The 22,878-nt window shown below is 42.7% G+C and overlaps 1 protein-coding gene across 4 annotated transcripts in view; it reads left to right on the plus strand.

Moving 5' to 3' along the window:
• LOC311142979 (disks large homolog 2) overlaps positions 1 to 22,878 on the plus strand; it is a gene marked incomplete at both ends in the record, with an annotated part of 224,674 nt that overhangs the window by 156,060 nt on the left and 45,736 nt on the right. For all 4 annotated transcript variants that reach the window (XM_084178760.1, XM_084178762.1, XM_084178761.1 and 1 more), the window contains 6 exons: positions 1,998 to 2,122; positions 10,325 to 10,494; positions 10,875 to 11,011; positions 11,852 to 11,996; positions 12,641 to 12,788; positions 22,330 to 22,473. In XM_084178760.1, coding sequence (XP_084034886.1) covers positions 1,998 to 2,122; positions 10,325 to 10,494; positions 10,875 to 11,011; positions 11,852 to 11,996; positions 12,641 to 12,788; positions 22,330 to 22,473 — 869 coding nt within the window. The remainder of the gene's footprint in view (positions 1 to 1,997; positions 2,123 to 10,324; positions 10,495 to 10,874; positions 11,012 to 11,851; positions 11,997 to 12,640; positions 12,789 to 22,329; positions 22,474 to 22,878) is intronic.

Consider the following 22,878-nt stretch of genomic DNA (forward strand, 5'->3'; position numbering starts at 1 on the left):
CCCCAGGCTCAAGAAAGGGTTTCCAGCTTCATGCACCAATTTAAAATTAAAATGGGAATGCCGTCACAGTTTGTTATTCCGTTATCCAAACTAAAACAGGAACCCGTTTAATTTTCCACTGAAGCTAATTGATCTCAGCCAGGCAAGCTCAATAACACAAACATCTAAGTCCTGTGGGTGTTTTGAGCAGGCCAGCCCTTAATTGGGACATAACATTTGCATGAGAACAGCCAGGGATAGCATCCTCAAGGCTCACTGTTGATAAGAGGATTAGCTTGGTTGTAGATGACATTTTGACAGCTCGAAAGGACCTGAAACAATGCATTACAATAGGGAAAGGTCAGTTCAGCCAAAGGAAGTGAAAGGTCATCCAACAGCGGAGCCTGGAGCCTTTGGTGCATACTGCACAGCTCACCCTCTCAGGGGCAAGAGCAGACATAAACAGTGGCTTTGGGGCTAATGCTAATGCTATGTATGTGCTATTCAGGCTTCACGCCACAGGACCCTGTATCTATGCTCTCCACTTCCATTGCCCTAGCTAGTCAATGGGCTTAGATTATGAGTGCAGTTGAGTGAGCTAGCTATCATCACTTCCATCTCATCTCAGCCTGATTGAGCTCTTTTTGTATTTCTGGAGAGGGAAGCTTCCCCTGAGGGAGAACAGCGGCAATTGTATTCACCATGCCCGTCAGCTCAGCCTGCAGGGTCAGTGGATATTTAGTCAAGAGATGCCCCTACTCCCATCAGTTAGCAATTTAATCAAAGCGTCCACACTCATTTTGTAAGTGTGTCGAGGGGGATTTGGCTCATAAAACCGATAGAGCTGGGTTGTTGTACAAAGAAACATTGGCTTTAGAGAATTATGCATTTTCTGCCTTTGCCTCTGTATTGTGTTTGCTGGTTATGAAGTCATACAAATCTAAAAAACTTGAAAATTATCCCCTTGTCAAAGTGAATCATGTGAACCTGTACGAAAGTTAAGTAAAAAAAATTATATTGTCAATTTACTTTTTTCAAACTAAAAATTAAATATTACGTTAAATGTTTATTTCACTTTTGTTATGTGAATTATTTAACAAACTATTTCAGTGTCTCTGTGTGTCTCCCAAAAGGTTGTAAGTCTTTTGGGATTTAAGTAACGGACAGAGTCCCGTTCTGCATAGTCAGAGATATTTATTCATTGAGAATTCTGAAACCAAATGGTCGTACAATATTTTTATATGCACACGTCAGAGAATCCCTCCCCTCTTTAGGCGGGCTGTAGTTTTCCACTGGAAAACTGCTCTCCTGACCATCATGTCACACACACACACACACACACACACACACACACACATACACACACTGTTCTTATCTTTTCCTACTCCTTGCTCGGGCAGGCTGCAAACTTCAGTTATCGCATTCTCACAATCCTGCAAGCCTTCCACTCCCCCTCCCTGTATGTTTTGGGAACCAGTCTATACTCTGTTGCTGGGATATAAACACATTTGATTAATTATCTAAGCTCTAGTATACTAATTAGCCATACATTATTAGTTTAACTGAGGGTGTAACATTTTAGTCATATCTTACTCACACATTTCTTTTATCAACTTTCAAATAGTTTATTTAGGAATTATTACTTTTTGCTATAAAAGTAAGTTCGTACTAGTTTCTAGTAAGTTGGGAGCGTGTATAATGCAATTTAGACAGAATGTGGAATTCTGGGAAAACATGCTCCTACAAGATAATCGCTAAATTGTCAAATGATTTTAAAGGTAGAGTCAGTGATGCACAAATTAACAGCAGTATCAGGCTGACTTCCTGATACACACTATGTGTGTGAAGCGTGAGGCTAAACTTCTCTGCTGTTGCTGTTCACGTTGCAGCAGATTTAAGAATACCAACAAAACAGCAATTTCATTTTTATGTTGGTAGGATACAGTTTAACATTATAAAGAAATAGAAGTGTGAAAGTACTGGTAGATGTTTTATTCATTGTTCTTCATGCTCTATAGGGGAACTCAGGGTTGGGTTTCAGCATCGCTGGAGGAACAGATAATCCCCATATCGGTGATGATCCAGGGATCTTCATCACCAAGATCATTCCTGGTGGTGCGGCAGCAGAGGATGGCCGGCTAAGGTGAGTGCTATGGATTGAGCCCTTTACAAATGAACACTTCACTCAAGACATTGAGATAGCATTTATACAAGAGCATTTTGCCGTCAGAATGGATGGCTTGGGGACTCTCACCCATCATTTGATCTATACAGTGCCTTCAGAAAGAATTCATAACCCTTAACATATTCCACATTTTGTTGTGTTACAGCCTGAATTCAAAATTGATTAAATAAATAAAAAATCTCACCCTGCTACACATCCCAAATTTGTTGAAAATGAAATACAGAAATATCTAATTTACATAAGTATTCACACCCCTGAGTCAGTACATGTTAGAATCACCCTTGGCAGTGATTACAGCTGTGAGGCTTTCTGGCTACGTCTCTAAGAGCTTTGCCCATTATTATTTTCAAAATTCTTCAAGCTCTGTCAAATTGGTTGTTGAACATTGCTAGACAACCATTTTCAAGTCTTGCCATAGATTTTCAAGCAGATTTAATTCAAAACTGTAACTCGGCAACTCAGGAACATTCACTGCCTTCTTGGTAAGCAACTCCAGTGTAGATCTGACCTTGTGTTTTAGGTTACTGTCCTGCTGAAAGGAGAATGAATCTCCCAGTGTCTGGTGGAAAGCAGACGGAACCAGGTTTTCCTCTAGGATTTTGCCTGTTCTTCCGTAAATTTTTTTTTCCTGAAAAACTCCCCAGTCCTTAACAATTACAAGCATACCCATAACATGATGCAGTCACCACTATGCTTGAAAATATGGAGTGGTGCTCAGTAATGTGTTATGTTTGGGGCGATTCCAATACAACACCTTGCATTCAGGACAAAAAGTTAATTGCTTTGAAACATTTTTTGCAGTATTGCTTTAGTGCTTTGTTGCAAACAGGATGCATGTTTTGGAATATTGTTATTCTGTACAGGCTTCCTTCTTTTCACTCTGCCAATTAGGTTAGTATTGTGGAGTAACTACAATGTGGTGATCCATCCTCAGTTTTCTCCTATCACAGCCATTAAATACTTTAACTGTTTTAAAGTCACCATTGGCCTCATGGTGAAATCCCTGAGCGGTTTCCTTCCTCTCCGGCAACTGAGTTAGGAAGGACGCCTGTATCTTTGTAGTGACTGGGTGTATTGATACACCATCCAAAGTGTAATTAATAACTTCACCATGCTCAAAGGGATATTCAATTTCTGCTTCTTTATTTTACCCATCTACCAATATTAACCTTTCTTTGCGAGGCATTGGAAAACCTCCCTGGTATTTGTTGTTGAATCTGTGTTTGAAATTCACTGCTCGACTGCGGGACCTTACAGATAATGGTATCTGTAGGGTACAGAGATTAAGTAGTAATTCAAAAATCATGTTATTTACTCCTGAACTTATTTAAGCTTGCCATAACAAAGGGGTTGAATACTTATTGACTCAAGACATTTCAGCTTTTCAATTTTAATTAATTTGTAAACATTTAGAAAAACATTATTCCACTTTTACCTTATGGGGTATTGTGTGTAGGCCAGTGACAAAACATCTACATTTAATCCATTTTAAATTCAGGCTGTAACACAACAAAATGTGGAACAAGTCAATGGGTGGGAATACTTTCTGAAGGCACTGTATATGTGCCATGTTTTGAAGGCTCTACCCTGTAATGGATAGGCTGAAAGGGTTCGTTTTCAGATTTCCCCTGAATTTTTATCTTACTTTGAGAGCTGTTCTTTGACAATTTGTTATAGATATCTACCATTCACATTATCTTTGTTCGCCATGTTAGTAGTGTGGGCTAATGTTAACACTTCATTGGATTGCATTTATTCCAGAAACTATCCCTAAACACCCCAATATAAATCTCACGTGGTACTACGGCAGACTGTATGCTACAACAGTATTACGCCTTGTAGAAATCGTTTTAGCCTACTTGGATGCAGAGTCCATATGAAAGTCTTCTTTAAGAGGTGGTGGCCAAATAATCAGTTCTAGATTCGGTGTGAGTCAAGAGAGAAATGCCACTTAGAGAAGCAATTACCCTTGCCTGACTTTGGGGAGCTCTGCTCGGCTTTGGATAAATCACTCTGGCGTGTCTAATGAATGTTTTGTTTTCTAAGATGTGCACAGAGACTAATGCATTAGTGGGAAAGGCCTACAGTCTCAAAGACACAATGGGTTTTGACACTGTTTAAGCATTATAGTCAGGCACACTTTATTTATGGTTATTTATTCACTGCACAGTCTGGGGAATGTAGCATAACATTACTTATTCTAAGCACATTGTTGCTCTTACGTTGTAGCTGAATGTAAATAGGAAATACTCAAAAGCTTTGCTCTGGCAGCACTGTACATCAATCAATCAATCAATCAATTTTATTTTATATAGCCCTTCTTACATCAGCTAATATCTCGAAGTGCTGTACAGAAACCCAGCCTAAAACCCCAAACAGCTAGTAATGCAGGTGTAGAAGCACGGTGGCTAGGAAAAACTCCCTAGAAAGGCGAAAACCTAGGAAGAAACCTAGAGAGGAACCAGGCTATGAGGGGTGGCCAGTCCTCTTCTGGCTGTGCCGGGTGGAGATTATAACAGAACCATGCCAAGATGTTCAAAAATGTTCATAAGTGACAAGCATGGTCAAATAATAATCAGGAATAAATCTCAGTTGGCTTTTCATAGCCGATCATTAAGAGTTTAAAACAGCAGGTCTGGGACAGGTAGGGGTTCCATAACCGCAGGCAGAACAGTTGAAACTGGAATAGCAGCAAGGCCAGGCGGACTGGGGACAGCAAGGAGTCACCACGGCCGGTAGTCCCGACGTATGGTCCTAGGGCTCAGGTCTCTCAGTTGGCTTTTCATAGCCGATCATTAAGAGTTGAAAACAGCAGGTCTGGGACAGGTAGGGGTTTCGTAGCCGCAGGCAGAACAGTTGAAACTGGAATAGCAGCAAGGCCAGGCGGACTGGGGACAGCAAGGTGTCATCATGCCCGGTAGTCCTGACGTATGGTCCTAGGGCTCAGGTTCTCAGAGAGAAAGAGAGAACGAGAGAATTAGAGAGAGCATACTTAAATTCACACAGGACACTGGATAAGACAGGAGAAGTACTCCAGGTATAACCAACTAACCCCAGCCCCCCGACACATAAACTACTGCAGCATAAATACTGGAGGCTGAGACAGGAGCGGTCCGGAGACACTGTGGCCCCATCCGAAGAAACCCCCGGACAGGGCCAAACAGGAAGGATATAACCCCACCCACTCCGCCAAAGCACAGCCCCCGCACCACTAGAGGGATATCCCCAACCACCAACTTACAATCCTGAGACAAGGCCGAGTATAGCCCACAGAGGTCTCCACCACAGCACAAACCAAGGGGGGGGCGCCAACCCAGACAGGAAGATCACGTCAGTAACTCAACCCACTCAAGTGACGCACCCCTCCCAGGGACGGCATGAAAGAGCACCAGCAAGCCAGTGACTCAGCCCCTGCAACAGGGTTAGAGGCAGAGAACCCCAGTGGAGAGGGGAACCGGCCTGGCAGAGACAGCAAGGGCTGTTCGTTGCTCCAGCCTTTCCGTTCACCTTCACACTCCTGGGCCAGACTACACTCAATCATATGACCTACTGAAGAGATAAGTCTTCAGTAAAGACTTAAAGGTTGAGACCGAGTCTGCGTCTCTCACATGGGTAGGCAGACTGTTCCATAAAAATGGAGATCTATAGGAGAAAGCCCTGCCTCCCGCTGTTTGCTTAGAAATTCTAGGGACAATTAGGAGGCCTGCGTCTTGTGACCGTAGCGTACGTATTGGTATGTACGGCAGGACCAACTCGGAAAGATAGGTAGGAGCAAGCCCATGTAACGCTTTATAGGTTAACAGTAAAACCTTGAAATCAGCCCTTGCCTTAACAGGAAGCCAGTGTAGGGAAGCTAGCACTGGAGTAATATGATCAAATTTCTTGGTTCTAGTCAGGATTCTAGCAGCCGTATTTAGCACTAACTGAAGTTTATTTAGTGCTTTATCCGGGTAGCCGGAAAATAGAGCATTGCAGTAGTCTAACCTAGAAGTAACAAATGCATGGATTAATTTTTCTGCATCATTTTTGGACAGAAAATTTCTGATTTTTGCAATGTTACGTAGATGGAAAAAAGCTGTCCTTGAAACAGTCTTGATATGTTCGTCAAAAGAGAGATCAGGGTCAAGAGTAACGCCGAGGTCCTTCACAGTTTTATTTGAGACGACTTTACAACCATCAAGATGAATTGTCAGATTTAACAGAAGATCTCTTTGTTTCTTGGGACCTAGAACAAGCATCTCTGTTTTGTCCGAGTTTAAAAGTAAAAAGTTTTCAGCCATCCACTTCCTTATGTCTGAAACACAGGCTTCTAGCGAGGGCAATTTTGGGGCTTCACCATGTTTCATTGAAATGTACAGCTGTGTGTCATCCGCATAGCAGTGAAAGTTAACATTATGTTTTCGAATAACATCCCCAAGAGGTAAAATATATAGTGAAAACAATAGTGGTCCTAAAACGGAACCTTGAGGAACACCGAAATGTACAGTTGATTTGTCGGAGGACAGACCATTCACAGAGACAAACTGATATCTTTCCGACAGGTAGGATCTAAACCAGGCCAGAACTTGTCCGTGTAGACCAATTTGGGTTTCCAGTCTCTCCAAAAGAATGTGGTGATCGATGGTGTCAAAGGCAGCACTAAGGTCTAGTAGCACGAGGACAGATGCAGAGCCTCGGTCTGGTGCCATTAAAAGGTCATTTACCACCTTCACAAGTGCAGTCTCAGTGCTATGATGGGGTCTAAAACCAGACTGAAGCATTTCGTATACATTGTTTGTCTTCAGAAAGGCAGTGAGTTGCTGCGCAACAGCTTTTTCTAAAATTTTTGAGAGGAATGGAAGATTCGATATAGGCCGATAGTTTTTTATATTTTCCGGGTCAAGGTTTGGCTTTTTCAAGAGAGGCTTTATCACTGCCACTTTTAGTGAGTTTGGTACACATCCGGTGGATAGAGAGCTGTTTATTATGTTCAACATAGGAGGGCCAAGCACAGGAAACAGCTCCTTCAGCAGTTTAGTAGGAATAGGATCCAGTATGCAGCTTGAAGGTTTAGAGGCCATGATTATTTTCATCATTGTGTCAAGAGATATAGTACTAAAACACTTAAGTGTCTCTCCCGATCCCAGGCCCTCGCAGAGCTGTGCAGATCCAGGACAGCTAAGCATAACATACGACTTTGGGGATGCTTAGAGCACCACATCATTAGCAAGATAACAGGATGAAACTAAAAGGGAAGTTCAGGATTTTACAACTTGATGTTAGATGGTTCCTCAGCCTGAAAGTAGTCTATGGGCCAGGATAAACTATAATCCATGGTTCAGTTTTCCTTAACCAGCCACTACAAATGTCAGCTAACTTTAGCCACCTCTAGCTAACAATCAATGGATGTGATAGGGGCAATTGTGCCCCAAAATGTGTTTGGGGGGGGGCAAATCACCTTTAACATCAAATCCCATATGGAGTTGATTTCAGTTTATTTGGCCTTGAAAGTGACAATGGCCATGCCCGAATACCCATACTTGCGTTCTAAATAGTAGGCATTTTAAGTATGCGAAAATAAAATGTTTTATAATATGTGAAATGTGAAAATCGAGTATGCTTTAAATGCCAGGATGTTATACTCATTTCGGCTTTTCATCTAGTAGAATTCGCTGCACACTTTTGAGGAAGATAATTGTCTTTCCAGGCTCACGTGTTTTTGACAACAGCTGATAATGAGATGCACTGTATCCAAATGAATGAATGGCGGGAATAAACGCAATTGCGCATTCGATGAGGCATTCTAAGGATGGGTGAGCCTACTGTGTTGAAATTTTTTGCTTACTGCATTCGTATTTTTTTTATAGTATATTATTTTATTTAAAAAATAAATAAATTACCCCCTTTTTCAATCTTGTCTCATCGCTGCAACTCCCCAACGGGCTCAGGAGAGGCGAAGGTCGAGTCATGCATCCTCCCGCCAAACCGCGCTTCTTAACCCGGAAGCACCAATGTGTCCCAGAAACACCGTCCAACTGATGACTGAAGTCAGCCTGCAGGCGCCCGGCCCGCCACAAGGAGTCGCTAGAGCACGATGAGCCAAGTAAAGCCCCTCCGATCAAACCCTCCCCTAACACGGACGACGCTGGGCCAATTGTGCGCCGCCCTATGGGACTCCCAGTCACGGCCGGTTGTGACACAGCCTGGGATCGAACCTGGGTCTGTAGTGATGCCTCAAGTACTGCGATGCAGTGACTTAGACCGCTGCACCACTTGGGAGGCCTTCATAGTACATTCTAAATAGTATGTAGTATGATTAGTACACAGTATGTACAGGTTACTGACAAAATAAAGAAAACACCAAAATAATTGTCTTAATAGGGCGTTGTGCCACCACGAGCTGCTAGAACAGCTTCAATGCACCTTGGCATAGATTCTACAAGCGTCTGGAACTCTATTGGAGGGATACAACACAATTTTTCCACGACAAAATCCATCATTTGGTGTTTTGTTGATGGTGGTGGAAAACTCTGTCTCAGGCGCCGCTCCAGAATCTCCCTTAAGTGTTCAATTGGGTTGAGATCTGGTGACTGAGACGGCCATGGTATATGGTTTATATACAGTACCAGTCAAAAGTTTGGACACACCTACTCATTTCAGTGTTTTTCTTGATTTTTTCTATATTGTAGAATAATAGTGAAGACATCAAAACTATGAAATAACACATATGGAATCATGTAGTAACCAAAAAAGTATTAAACAAGCAGAGGTAACTCTGGGTCTTCCATTCCTGTGGCGGTCCTCATGAGAGCCAGTTTCATCATAGCGCTTGATGGTTTTTACGACTGCACTTGAAGAAACTTTCAAAGTTCTTGAAAAGTTCAGTATTGACTGACCTTCATGTCTTAAAGTAATGATGGACTGTCATTTCTCTTTGCTTATTTGAGCTGTTCTTGCCATAATATGGACTTGGTGTTTTACCAAATAGGGCTATCTTCTGTATACCACCCCTACCTTGTCACAACACAACTGATTGGCTCAAACACATTAAGAAGGAAAGAAATTCCACAAATTAACTTTTAACAATGCACACCTGTTAATTGAAATTCATTCCAGGTGACTACCTCATGAAGTTGGTTGAGAGAATGTCATGAGTGTGCAAAGCTGTCATCAAGGCAAAGGGTGGCTATTTGAAGACTCTCAAATATAAAATATATTTTGATTTGTTTAACACTTTCTTGGTTACTACATTATTCCATGTGTTATTTCATAGTTTTGATGTCTTCACTATTATTCTACAATGTAAAAAATAGTAAAAATAAAGAAAAAGCCTTGAATGAGTAGGTGTGTCAACTTTTGACTGATAGTGTAGTTCACATGTTCAACAAACCATTCATTGACCACTCGTGCCCTGTGGAAGGGGGTAGTGTCAAGGAAGAGACCACTCCTATCAGGATAGAAATGATTCACCATAGGTTGAAGGTGATCACTCAGAATGACTGTGCATTTGTTGGCATTTACCTTGTCCTCTAAGGGGTTGAGTGGACCTTGACTGTGCCAGGAAAATGCACCCCACACCATAACAGAGCCGCCAGAACCCTCATTTACTCAAGTGTTTCCTTTATTTTGGCAGTTACCTGTAGTTTTAGTAAGCAGTAGGCAAGACATATTTTCGACATGGCCAAAGATATTTATTGTTATAAAATACCTTTCTATGAAGCATATGGTGCAAACGTTTTGCTTTTCTGTGGTGTGTGCTAATGAATACACCCAGCTGTTCAGTAGATTGAACAGCTGTATAATAATCAGACATTCAACTTTGGGCATTGAACAGTAAATGCATATAGTGTACTTACTGCAAAATAACAGAACTCACTGCAGACCTTCATGCTGAGGATAAAAACACAGATATTATACATGTGTAAATAGGCAGAATCTCTCGCTCTGCTTGAGTGTGTGTGTTTTTGTGCATAGGGTCCCAGCTGGTCCCTTACAATGCGCCTCAGGAGTGTTCAGGCCTTGAACGCGGGGGCATGGATGTTTGTGGCCTCTCCTCACAGGGTTAAAGGCTCACACTGCAGCAGGGTCCCCCTGCCACACACGCACGCTCACACACGCACACACACAAATACTGTTTTCCCAGGTTTACGCTCATGTTCCCATCCTCTTCCTTCCTTGCAGAGTGAATGACTGCATCCTGCGGGTGAATGATGCCGACGTATCTGAGGTGTCCCACAGTAAGGCAGTGGAGGCCCTGAAGGTGGCCGGCTCCATCGTCAGGCTGTACGTTCGCCGGAGGAGACCCATGCTGGAAGCTGTCATTGAGATTAAACTCATCAAAGGACCAAAAGGTTGCTACACTCCCTTTCCTCTGTCTGTCTGTCTATAACCATGCACATCCAGTATCCTTTGTTTTGTTCAGTATTTTGTCATTGGGGGTTTTGTACCCACTTCCGTTGGCAGGAATTGAGACAAACCCACTGAAATCAATGAAACATGCTACACCGGCCACAGAAGCAGCACATCAGTGAAGCAGCAATAACACGAGGTTCGCTTTGCTGAACCATCTTTTTACGCTTCGAGTCTACTTTCTAGCGCTACAGTTGTCTATAAAGCGTACCCTACTGATATAAGTGGCTTGTGCTTGTGATCTGGAGGCAGCAGCCTAGAACACTAGACCCCCCTGAGCCACAACACATTATTTTTGAACCTCCACCCTATTTCTCCTCAGGGCTGGGCTTCAGCATCGCAGGAGGGGTGGGCAACCAGCACATCCCGGGGGACAACAGCATCTTTGTCACTAAGATCATAGATGGAGGTGCAGCACAGAAGGACCAGCGCTTGCAGATTGGAGACCGGCTGCTTATGGTAGGTTACTGCAGCTTCACTATCCCTGCCCTGCCCTGCCCTGCCCTGCCCTGCCCTGCCCTGCCCTGCCCTGCCCTGCCCTGCCCTGCCCTGCCCTGCCCTGCCCTGCCCTGTCCTCATCCCTAATAAGTGGACCAATAACATACTGTACTGTGAAAGCGTTGTACAGCATAACAACCTTCATAACACATGTATTCAACATAATTCATAAGGGTTTTCAAAATAAAATAGTGGTTTATTTATTTACATTTTAGCCATTTAGCAGATTGTCTTATCCAGAGCGACTAGGGTTAAGTGCCTTGCTCAGGGGCACATTGACAGATTTTTCACCTAGTTGGCTCGGGGATTCAAAGCAGCGACCTTTCGGTTACTGGCCCAACGCTCCTAACCGCTAGGCTACCTGCCTCCATTGTACAACGGAGGAGTGAATAGTGTTTCAGAAGGTTGGGTACTCTGACAGTAAAATATACATTTCCGTTGTATAATGGATAAATGAAGAGCTATTTAATAGGACTTTTATTTTGAAAACTCTTTGTGAAGGATGTTGAATAAATGTGTTTTGAAGGTTGTTATCCAATATAATTATTTCACAGTAATACACCAAGGTATTACGTTGTAGCAACACACCCTTTTTCAGAAGAGTGAGTCACTTAAACGTGGTTTAATTCAACTAGCTACATTCCTGCTGCCTCCAGCTCCGGGGGATCCCTAGCCATCGTAATCTGCACTTGGCAGCACCAAGTAACATGATGTCGGTCTGGCATGTGAGGAGTGGAACATGAGGTTTAACCGTCTTACGCAATGCCTGTGATTTTCTCCATGCTCTCTCCACCCCCACAGGTGAACAACTACACTCTGGAAGAGGTCTCCCACGAGGAGGCAGTAGCCATACTGAAGAACACGTCTGACGTTGTGTACCTGAAGGTGGGCAAGCCCACCAGTGGTTACTTATCAGATCCCTATGGGCCACCTGATATCACGCACTGTGAGTTTGTCACCTCTTTTTCAACCCTCTACCCACCCGTGCTCCGGGGTGAAGTTTCCCCTAGCTACAGATCTACGATCCGCTTCCCCTTCCCCCATCCTAACCTTAAGTGTGGGGCAATGCAAAACTGACCGAAGATCACCGTCTAGTGGCAACTTTACCCTAGTCCCCCACCCGTAGAGACACAATTTTAGTTTGTAGTCCGAATAGTGTACAAGAGGGCAGCACTTAAATGACAGATTAATCCTGTATGAGTAACCTCTACTGTTCTAGATCAGGACAGTAATCTTTCACTTCGTTTCACTCTGATGCAGCGTGTTTGTTCAACTCTTTAGTATCATCCCTGAGTTTAGATAGAGCCTCAATTTGAATGTGATGAGTGTTGTGATTGTTTTTGAGTACATAGTGTACAGTATATTTATTTGAACTTCCTCCCTTGCCATGTAAATTTTAATGCCAAAGCATTGGATTTAGTAATATTTCTATTGTGTTTTTAGATTCATATTCTGTCAATGTTCCAACATTGTGTGAGCCTCCAAACTAAATTATATGTATTTGATTAATTGATTGGTTGATTGATACGTGTAGTCATTAGCTGAATGCTAAAGTCTGATGAGCAATGTACACAATTGTTTTCTTTCCAGCGTTCTCTCCAGCAATGGAAAATCATATATCTTCCATGGGCAACAACGGCACTCTGGAGTACAAGTGCAGTCTTCCCCCCATGCCCATCTCCCCTGGAAGGTACTCCCCCCTCCCAAAACACTTACTCGGGGAAGAGGACATAAACAGGTTGGATGGTTTTTCCTTCTTAAGGTAATTACATCCCTTCTTACCAGACGCCAGTAGTATTACAGGTAGAGCCTCTGTCACCCCACCCCACCCGTGTTCTATGGAAACTCAAAAGCAATCTTAGATGACGTTACAAGTTGTGTTGGCATTGATTGCTTTGGGGATTTGCCCCTACCTCCCTTCCCACCTCTTTGGTCCCTGCTGTTTTCGTCCTGTGCTCTGTGTTTTGCACTCGCGAGTCCTGTTTTTCCACTGTGTTGTCTTGTAGCACTGTTTTTATTCTGGCGGTACATTGTAGAGATACATGTGAAGATATGCTGAAGGGTGGCATGGTCATTGTGTGCACCTTTACAACATTGCTGTAGGTTTTTAAGTTTGCTCTTTGAATCTAACAATATAAAGTATGTAGAAATGGGCCAGACTATTACGGATCTGAATAATTAATTCAACTTAACGGTCCAATGCAGCCATTTTTATCTCAATTTCAAATAATTTCTGGGTAATTGATTTTCCACTAAAGTTTCTACTAAAGGAGAGAAGTGGAGTGTTATGCTGGAGTGATATAGTGATGAGGCTTGTGGTGATGTCGAATTATCCTGCCGGTCGCTGTATAGATCTGCATTTTGTCTCTGACGCATGGTAGACGTGTTACTCCAAGCAAAATCCAGGCTGTGTGTTGATTGGCTCAGTGCTCAGGCGAATTCAGAGCAACAAGAAATGACTTAGCAGTTCTTAGGGAGAAAATATGTTTCAGACCTGTCATCGGTGTTCTAAGACCAGAAAGACAGTCTCTTGATCACTACAAGAGGTACTAAGACAACTGCAAGTCAATTTAGTAACTTCCTACTGTACCACATCAATCGAATTTGTCTTCTTGATGTGTTTCATAACTGAAACAGAATGCATAAGTACTAGAGTGCCAAATCATTTCAATATATATTTTAATCTGCACAGTTTTGCATCTGTAAAAAAAAGCCTATGACTTTTAATAAAAATGCTGTCTGATTCTGTCATTATAATGTTGTGTTCTAGTTCAAAGTTTCATACAGTTGAGCATTTAATAGATGGTTTGGTATAGAAAAGCACACTGGACTTTAATTCGGATGGTGGCCCCACTAGTTAACAGGGTTGGGGTCAATTTGAATTGAAGTCAGTCAATTCAGGAAGTGATTAGAATTTAACCTTTTTTTCAATTATTGAATAGGAATTGAAGTTTACTTCCTGAATTGACTGACCAATTCAAATTGACCCCAACCCTCCTAGCTTATGGAGAACCAAACCCGCCATAAATAAATGCACATATAAATAGATAAATACATGAATAAATAAATATATTCACACATAAATAAATAAATAAATGAATGAATGTACACATAAATAGAATAGAATATAATTATTACCCCTTTCATTCATTTTATTCATCTATATTGACTTCATTTATTTATTTCTGTATTTCTTGATAATGAGGGGGTGTCAAGAAAACATATGTGGGTGGTATCTAATACACCATTGGTTGATCAATGTCACGGCGTGTTGCTCGATTGCATTATTGAAGAATGAAAATGAAGTCACCTTTCACTGCTAGGCAAATCCCCGCCATATCTTAGCTCATTGGTCACCATAGCAACATCCACCCGTAGTATGCGCTCCAGCAGGTATATCTCACTGGTCATCCCCAAAGCCAACCCCTCCTTTGGCCGCCATTCCTTCCAGTTCTCTGCTGCCAATGACTGGAACAAACTGCAAAAATCTCTGAAGCTGGAGACTCTTATCTCCCTCACTAACTTTAAGCATCAGTTGTCATAGCAGCTTACCGATCACTGCACCTGTACACAGCCTATCTGTAATTAGCTCACCCAACTACCTCATCCCCATATTGTTATTTATTCTGCTCATTTGCACCACAGTATCTCTATTTGCACATCATCTTCTGCACATCTATCACTCCAGTGTTAATACTAAATTGTAATTATTTTGCACTATGGCCTATTTATTGCCTTACCTCCATAACTTACTACATCTGCACACGCTGTATATAGATTTTCTATTGTGTTTTTGACTATGTTTTGTTTACCCCATATTTAACTCTGTGTTGTTGTTGTTTTTATCGCACTGCTTTGCTTTATCTTGGCCAGGTCGCAGTTGTAAATGAGAACTTGTTCTCAACTGGCTTACCTGGTTATTATAAATAAAGTTGAAATAAATAAAATAAAATAAATAAATTGAGTGTCTTGATGGGAAAAGTAAGCCCATTCTTAATTTTTCTACAAGAGGCAGCTTGCTGGAAGCTGGGATCTGATTGTGTTTCATCAAAAAAGCTCAGAGAAGTGAGCTAGAGAGTGCAGGAGAGGAGAGAGAGATATCTGGGTCTTTTCTGTACTGCAGCATGCTCAGAGCTGTGGCCAAGTAGAGGCATCACGAGCCTGGGCCATGCGACACAGTGGGGTGGGGGGGTGGGGGGGGGGGGGGGGGGGGTGCGTAGTACTGGGAGAGATAGAAAGTGGGCCACTGAGCAGGCAGGCTTACATCCAACCACACTGATTTAATCTGCAGGAGAAAAAGCATGGCTAATGCAGCCCTACAACCAACGGAGCATCATGCGCACGCACAGACACACACACACACAGACACACACACACACACACATTCTTAATAGTAATGCACATGCAAGTGTTTTAGAAAATCTCTAAAAATATACCAAAATGGCACACAAAAATGCACAGAAATGCACACATGATGGACATATTCTGCACACAAATCATTACTGATTTGATCACTCACTCACTCACTGACTCACTCGTTACATTAGTTAAACGTAAGGTGCTACATTATTGATCCATATCAACCATGAACCTTTAGCAATTAGGACTTTGGCATTTTATAAATGCATTAGGTACATGGTGGTCCCTCTTGTGGTCTCTTTTGTAAGGAATTTCTTTCTGTTTATCAAGTCCAGCAATTCTCCCTGACCAAACACTTTGTGTCATCCTCTGTAGCATACGTCCAACTGTTTGTTTTGTCAAACACAAAAAAACACGTGCATGATTTTTTTTTCTTCATTTAGTTTTTATGCTAAATGCCTACAAACTATATTTTAAATATAAGGCTATTGGTGTTCGTAATTCTAATTCATAAAACCAAGTAAAATCTAATTTTGTTTGCAGTTTCTTTAAGTTTTCTTGGCATTGCCTCTCTGATTCTGACTCTGTTATTGCTCTTCCTTTATTGGTCTCATCTCTTCCTCAATCAGAAATGCCTCGATAGATGATGGGGAAGCTCACAGGTTTGAGTCGCAGCACTTCCAGTTGAGGTGAGAAATTTCAAAATGGCCGCTGACTTGGCCCTCATGTTTGCCCTCCCATTCCATCTGTGACACATCTCTTTCCTAATTTTGTCCTTAAATACAACACGGCCTATACAGTGGGCAACATTTTTATGTGCAAAAGTAATGTAAAAATAAAACAAATTACCATATACCTCATTGTAATCTGGCAGTGTGCTTTAAATTGAAACTCAACAACTTGCGTTATAAAGAGGTGTCTATTTATGTAGATTTCTTTTATTTATTTAACCAGTAAAATCCCATTGAGACACAGGGTCTCTTTTGCAAGGGAGACCTGTCCAAGTAAGCAGCAGCAATCAATACAACATTACACAATTTTAAAAACATAAATGCAGGCTACAGAGGTAGAGAGAAAGAGTTTACCCAGAATGTAAATGAACACGTATCAATATCTGCGCACGTAAAGCGAGGTCCAACCCACCATTTGGTTCAAGGTGCAATGGTGGGTGAGTGACTTGCCATTTGTAACAAAAGGATGCATGATCAACAGAGTCCAGTCTCTTTAACACAGAATAGGCTGTATGTGTATACAATAAGTCTAATTTTACTGAGCTCAAGTTAAATATACAGTCAAAAGTTTGGACACACCTACTCATTCAAGGGTTATTCTTATTTTTTTAACTATTTTCTACATTGTAGAACAATAGTGGAGACATCAAAACTATGAAATAACACATATGGAATCATGTAGTAACCAAAAAATTGTTAAACAAATCAAAATATATTTTATATTTGAGACCCTTTGCCTTGATGACAGCTTTGCACACTCTTGGCATTCTCTGAACCAGCTTCACCTGGAATGCTTTTCCAACAGTCTTGAAGGAGTGCCTTGCAAAAGTATTCATCCCTCTTGCCGTTTTTCCTATTTTGTTGCATTACAACCTGTAATTTAAATATATTTTTATTTGGATTTCATGTAATGGACATACACAAAATAAACCAAATTGGTGAAGTGAAATTAAAGAAATAACTTGTTTCAAAAAATTCTACAAAATGTATAATGGAAAAGTGGTGCTGGCATATGTATTCACCCCCTTTGCTATGAAGCCCCTAAATAAGATCTGGTGCAACCAATTACCTTCAAAAGTCACATAATTAGTTAAATAAAGTCCACATGTGTGCAATCTAAGTGTCACATGATCTATCACATGATCTCAGTATATATACACTTGTTCTGAAAGGCCCCAGAGTCTGCAACACCACTAAGCAAGGGGCACCACCAAGCAAGCAGCACCATGAAGACCAAGGAGCTCTCCAAACAGGTCAGGGACAAAGTTGTGGAGAAGTACAGATCAGGGTTGGGTTATAAAAAAATATCTGAAACTTTGAACATCCCACGGAGCACCATTAAATCCATTATTAAAAAATGGAAAGAATATGGCACCACAACAAACCTGCCAAGAGAGGGCCGCCCACCAAAACTCACGGACCAGGCAAGGAGGGCATTCATCGGAGAAGCAACAAAGAGACCAAGATAACCCTGAAGGAGCTGCAAAGCTCCACAGCAGAGATTGGAGTATCTGTCCATAAGACCACTTTAAGCTGTACACTCCACAGAGCTGGGCTTTACGGAAGAGTAGCGAGAAAAAAAGCCATTGCTTAAAGAAAAAATAAGCAAACACGTTTGGTGTTCGCCAAAAGGCATGTGGGAGACTCCCCAAACATATGGAAGAAGGTACTCTGGTCAGATAAGACTAAAATTGAGCTTTTTGGCCATCAAGGAAAACGCTATGTCTGGCGCAAACCCAACACCTCTCATCACGCCAAGAATACCATCCCCACAGTATATCATGGTGGTGGCAGCATCATGCTGTGAGGATGTTTTTCATCGGCAAGGACTGGGAAACTGGTCAGAATTGAAGGAATGATGGATGGTGCTAAATACAGGGAAATTCTTGAGGGAAACCTGTTTCAGTCTTCCAGAGATTTGAGACTGGGACGGAGGTTCACCTTCCAGCAGGACAATGACCCTAAGCATACTACTAAAACAACACTCGAGTGGTTTAAGGGGAAACATTTAAATGTCTTGGAATGGCCAAGTCAAAGCCCAGACCTCAATTCAATTGAGAATCTGTGGTATGACTTAAAGATTGCTGTACACCAGCGGAACCCATCCAACTTGAAGGAGCTGGAGCGGTTTTGCCTTGGAGAATGGAAAGAACTCCCAGTGGCTAGATGTGCCAAGCTTATAGAGGCATACCCCAAGAGACTTCCAGCTATAATTGCTGCAAAAGGTGGCTCTACAAAGTATTGACTTTGGGGGTGTGAATAGTTATGCACGCTCAAGTTTTCAGTTTTTTTGTATTATTTCTTGTTTGTTTCACCCCAAAATATATTTTGTGTCTTCAAAGTGGTAGGCATGTTGTGTAAATCAAATGATACAAACCCCCCAAAAATCAATTTTAATTCCAGGTTGGAAGGCAACAAAATAGGAAAAATGCCAAGGGGGGTGAATACTTTCGCAAGGCATTGTATGCTGAGAACTTGTTGGCTGCTTTTCCTTCACTCTGCAGTCCAACTCATCCCAAACCATCTCAATTGGGTTGATGTCAGGTGATTGTGGAGGCCAGGTCATCTGATGCAGCACTCCATCACTCTCCTTCTTGGTCAAATAGCCCTTACACAGCCTGGAGGTGTGTTGGGTCATTGTCCTGTTGAAAAACAAATGATAGTCCCACTAAGCCCAAACCAGATGGGATGTCGTATCGCTGCAGAATGCTGTGGTAGCCATGCTGGTTAATTGTGCCTTGAATTCTAAATAAATCACACTAGCAAAGCACCCCCACACCATAACACCTCCTCCTCCATGCTTTACAGTGGGAAATACACATGCGGAGATCATCCGTTCACCCACAGCGCGTCTCACAAAGACACGGCGGTTGGAACCAAAAATATCAAATTTCCACCGGCCTAATGTCCGTTGCTGGTGTTTCTTGGCCCAAGCAAGTCTCTTCTTCTTATTGGTGTCCTTTAATAGTGGTTTCTTTGTAGCAATTTGACCATGAAGGCCTGATTCACATAGTCTCCTCTGAACAGTTGATGTTGAGATGTGTCTGTGACTTGAACTCTGTGAAGCATTTATTTGGGCTGCAATTTCTGAGGCTGGTAACTCTAATGAACTAATCTTCTGCAGCAGAGGTAACTCTGGGTCTTCCTTTACTGTGGCGGTCCTCATGAGAGCCAGTTTCATCATTGCACTTACATTACATTTACATTTACATCATTTAGCAGACACTCTTATCCAGAGCGACTTACAAATTGGTGCATTCAACCTATGATAGCCAGTGGGACAACCACTTTTTTATTTTAATTTATTTAATTGTATTTATTTTGGGGGTGGGGGAAGAAGGATTACTTTATATTATTCCAGGTATTCCTTAAAGAGGTAGGGTTTTAAGTGTCTCCGGAAGGTGGTCAGTGACTCCGCTATCCTGGCGTCGTGGGGGAGCTTGTTCCACCATTGGGGTGCCAGAGCAGCGAATAGCTTTGACTGGGCTGAGCGGGAACTGTGCTTCCGTAGAGGTAGGGGAGCTAGCAGGCCAGAGGTGGATGAACGTAGTGCCCTCATTTGGGTGTAGGGTCTGATCAGAGCCTGAAGGTAAGGAGGTGCCGTTCCCCTCACAGCTCCGTAGGCAAGCACCATGGTCTTGTAGTAGATGCGAGCCTCAACTGGAAGCCAGTGGAGTGTGCGGAGGAGTGGGGTGACATGAGAGAACTTGGGAAGGTTGAACACCAGACGGGCTGCAGCGTTCTGGATAAGTTGTAGGGGTTTAATGGCACAGGCAGGGAGCCCAACCAATAGCGAGTTGCAGTAATCCAGACGGGAGATGACAAGTGCCTGGATTAGGACCAGTACCGCTTTCTCTGTAAGGTAGGGTCCTTCTCTGCAAATGTTGTAGAGCATGAACCTGCAGGATCGGTTCACCGCTTTGATGTTAGCAGAGAACGACAGGGTATTGTCCAGGGTCACACCAAGGTTCTTTGCACTCTGGGAGGAGGACACAATGGAGTTGTCAACCGTGATGGCTAGATCATGGAGTGGGCAGTCCTTCCCCGGGAGGAAGAGCAGCTCCGTCTTGCCGAGGTTCAGCTTGAGGTGGTGATCCGACATCCACACTGATATGTCTGCCAGACATGCAGAGATGCGATTCGCCACCTGGTTATCAGACGATATGACAGAGCCAAGTGACTTGGTGTATAAAGAGAATAGGAGAGGGCCTAGAACTGAGCCCTGTGGGACACCAGTGGTGAGAGCACGTGGTGCGGAGACAGATTCTCGCCACGCCACCTGGTAGGAGCGACCTGTCAGGTAGGACGCAATCCAAGAGTGAGTAGCGCGGGAGATGCCCCACTCGGAGAGGGTGGAGAGGAGGATGTGATGGTTCACAGTATCAAAGGCAGCGGATAGGTCTAGAAGGATAAGAGCAGAGGAGAGAGAGTTAGCTTTAGCAGTGCGGAGAGCCTCCGTGACACAGAGAAGAGCAGTCTCAGTTGAATGACCAGTCATGAAACCTGACTGGTTTGGATCAAGAAAGTAATTCTGAGAGAGATAGCAGGAGAGTTGGCTAGAGAAGGCACGCTCAAGAGTTTTGGAGAGAAAAGAAAGAAGGGATACTGGTCTGTAGTTGTTGACATCGGAGGGATCGAGTGTAGGTTTTTTGAGGAGGGGTGCAACTCCATGGCCAGTGGTCAAGGATGAGTTGATGAGCAAGGTGAGGTAAGGGAGAAGGTCTCCGGAAATGGTCTGGAGAAGAGAGGAGGGGATAGGGTCAAGCGGGCATGTTGTTGGGCGGCCGGCCGTCACAAGTCGCAAGATTTCACTTGATGGTTTTTGTGACTGCACTTGAAGAAACTTTCAAAGTTCTTGAAATGTTCCGTATTGACTGACCTTCATGTCTTAAAGTAATGATGGACTGTAATTTCTCTTTGCTTATTTGAGCTGTTCTTGCCATAATATGGACTTGGTCTTTTACCAAATAGGGCTATCTTCTCTATACCGCCCCTACCTTGTCACAACACAACTGATTGGCTCAAACGCATTAAGAAGGAAATAAATTCCACAAAGTAACTTTTAAGAAGGCACACCTGTTAATTGAAATGCATTCCAGGTGACTACCTCATGAAGCTGTCATCAAGGCAAAGGGTGGCTACTTTAAAGAATCTGAAATATAAAATATATATTTTGATTTGTTTAACACTTTTTTGGTTACTACATGATTCCATGTGTTATTTCATAGTTTTGATGTCTTCACTATTATTCTACAATGTAGAAAATAATAAAAATAAAGAAAAACCCTGGAATGAGTAGGTGTGTCAACTTTTGACTGGTACAGTATATATATAACTGTAAACAGGGATGCAAACTCAGACAGCACATTTAATATATATATATATCTGTCTGAGTTTGCATCCCTGTTTACAGTTCTCATGTCAGTGTTTCTGTTCAAAGTAACCTTTTTTGCCCTGAAAAGGCTTTAGTAATGTACTCTGAATGCCCTTTGACAAAATCAGTGATAAAAATAAAGAAATTAAGCTTAAAGTTTTTCGGATTTTACATTAATGAATAAAGTTTTTTTCCGATATGTGGCTGGCTAACGCACCATACACCTCGTAGTAGGCTTTCCTTTCCTGGTACTATCATGGTTCAAAACACTTTGGTTCATACTAAAAACTAGTTTTTACATTTTTGCTTAGTCTCAAAGATATAGCGGATGGAAAACTCACTAGAGCACTAATGCTAAGGCTATCTTGTTGTGTAAGACCAAGATAAGTGGAAGACTGCAGGAGGGCTCTCTGTGCCACAGCATGGGGGGTGGAAGAATGCTGATTATATTTTACCCTGGAAAGTGGAATTCAAATTCTGTAGATGTTTTGCATTTAAAACAACAAAAACCTGAGTGCACATGTACATGCTTTATAAACCAAGTAAAGGTTTGCTTCTTCTTTCCTTTTTCACTCCTGCAACATAGGTGTTATTTCTCTCTCTCTCTCTCTCTCTCTCTCTCTCTCTCTCTCTCTCTCTCTCTCTCTCTCTCTCTCTCTCTCTCTCTCTCTCTCTCTCTCTCTCTCTCTCTCTCTCTCTCTCTCTCTCTCTCTCTCTCTCTCTCTCTCTCTCTCTCTCTCTCTCTCTCTCTCTCTCTCTCTCTCTCTCTGTGTCTGTACTAACCACTTTCTCTGCTCTTTTCTCCTACCCACCAGGCCTCCTGAGCCAGTTTACAGCACTGTGAACAAAGCACCTTCTCCCCGCCACTATTCCCCCGTGGAGTGTGACAAAAGCCTCCTCCACTCCATACCCTTCCCTCACTATCACTTAGGCCTGCTCCCTGACTTCGAGATCACCAGGTATTCTACCCGCTGCATGGCATAGCTTTGCATGGTATTGCATGGAATGCCCCTACTCTCTTCTTATCCTCAGACACTCACTCGTTCCGAAAGTTCTTGCTCCAAAGTGCATGCCTCTCCTCCCTCTCACTCCATGCCCCTACTCTCTTCCTATCCTAACTTTCTCACTCACTCACTACCTCTCTCACTCACTCGTTCCCAAAGGTCTGGCTCTCTGTAAGCCTGCATGACTCTCCTCCCTTGAGCTTCCTCTCTCTCAAGGGGAATGGTCCTCTCTCTCCAGGGGGTATGGTCCTCTCTCTCCAGGGGGTATGGTCCTCTCTAAGGGGTATGGTCCTCTCTCTCCAAGGGGTATGGTCCTCTCTCTCCAGGGGGTATGGTCTTCTCTAAGGGGTATGGTCCTCT

The sequence above is a fragment of the Coregonus lavaretus genome, assembly GCF_964263955.1.
Source record: "Coregonus lavaretus genome assembly, chromosome: 15".
Classification (NCBI taxonomy): domain Eukaryota; kingdom Metazoa; phylum Chordata; class Actinopteri; order Salmoniformes; family Salmonidae; genus Coregonus; species Coregonus lavaretus.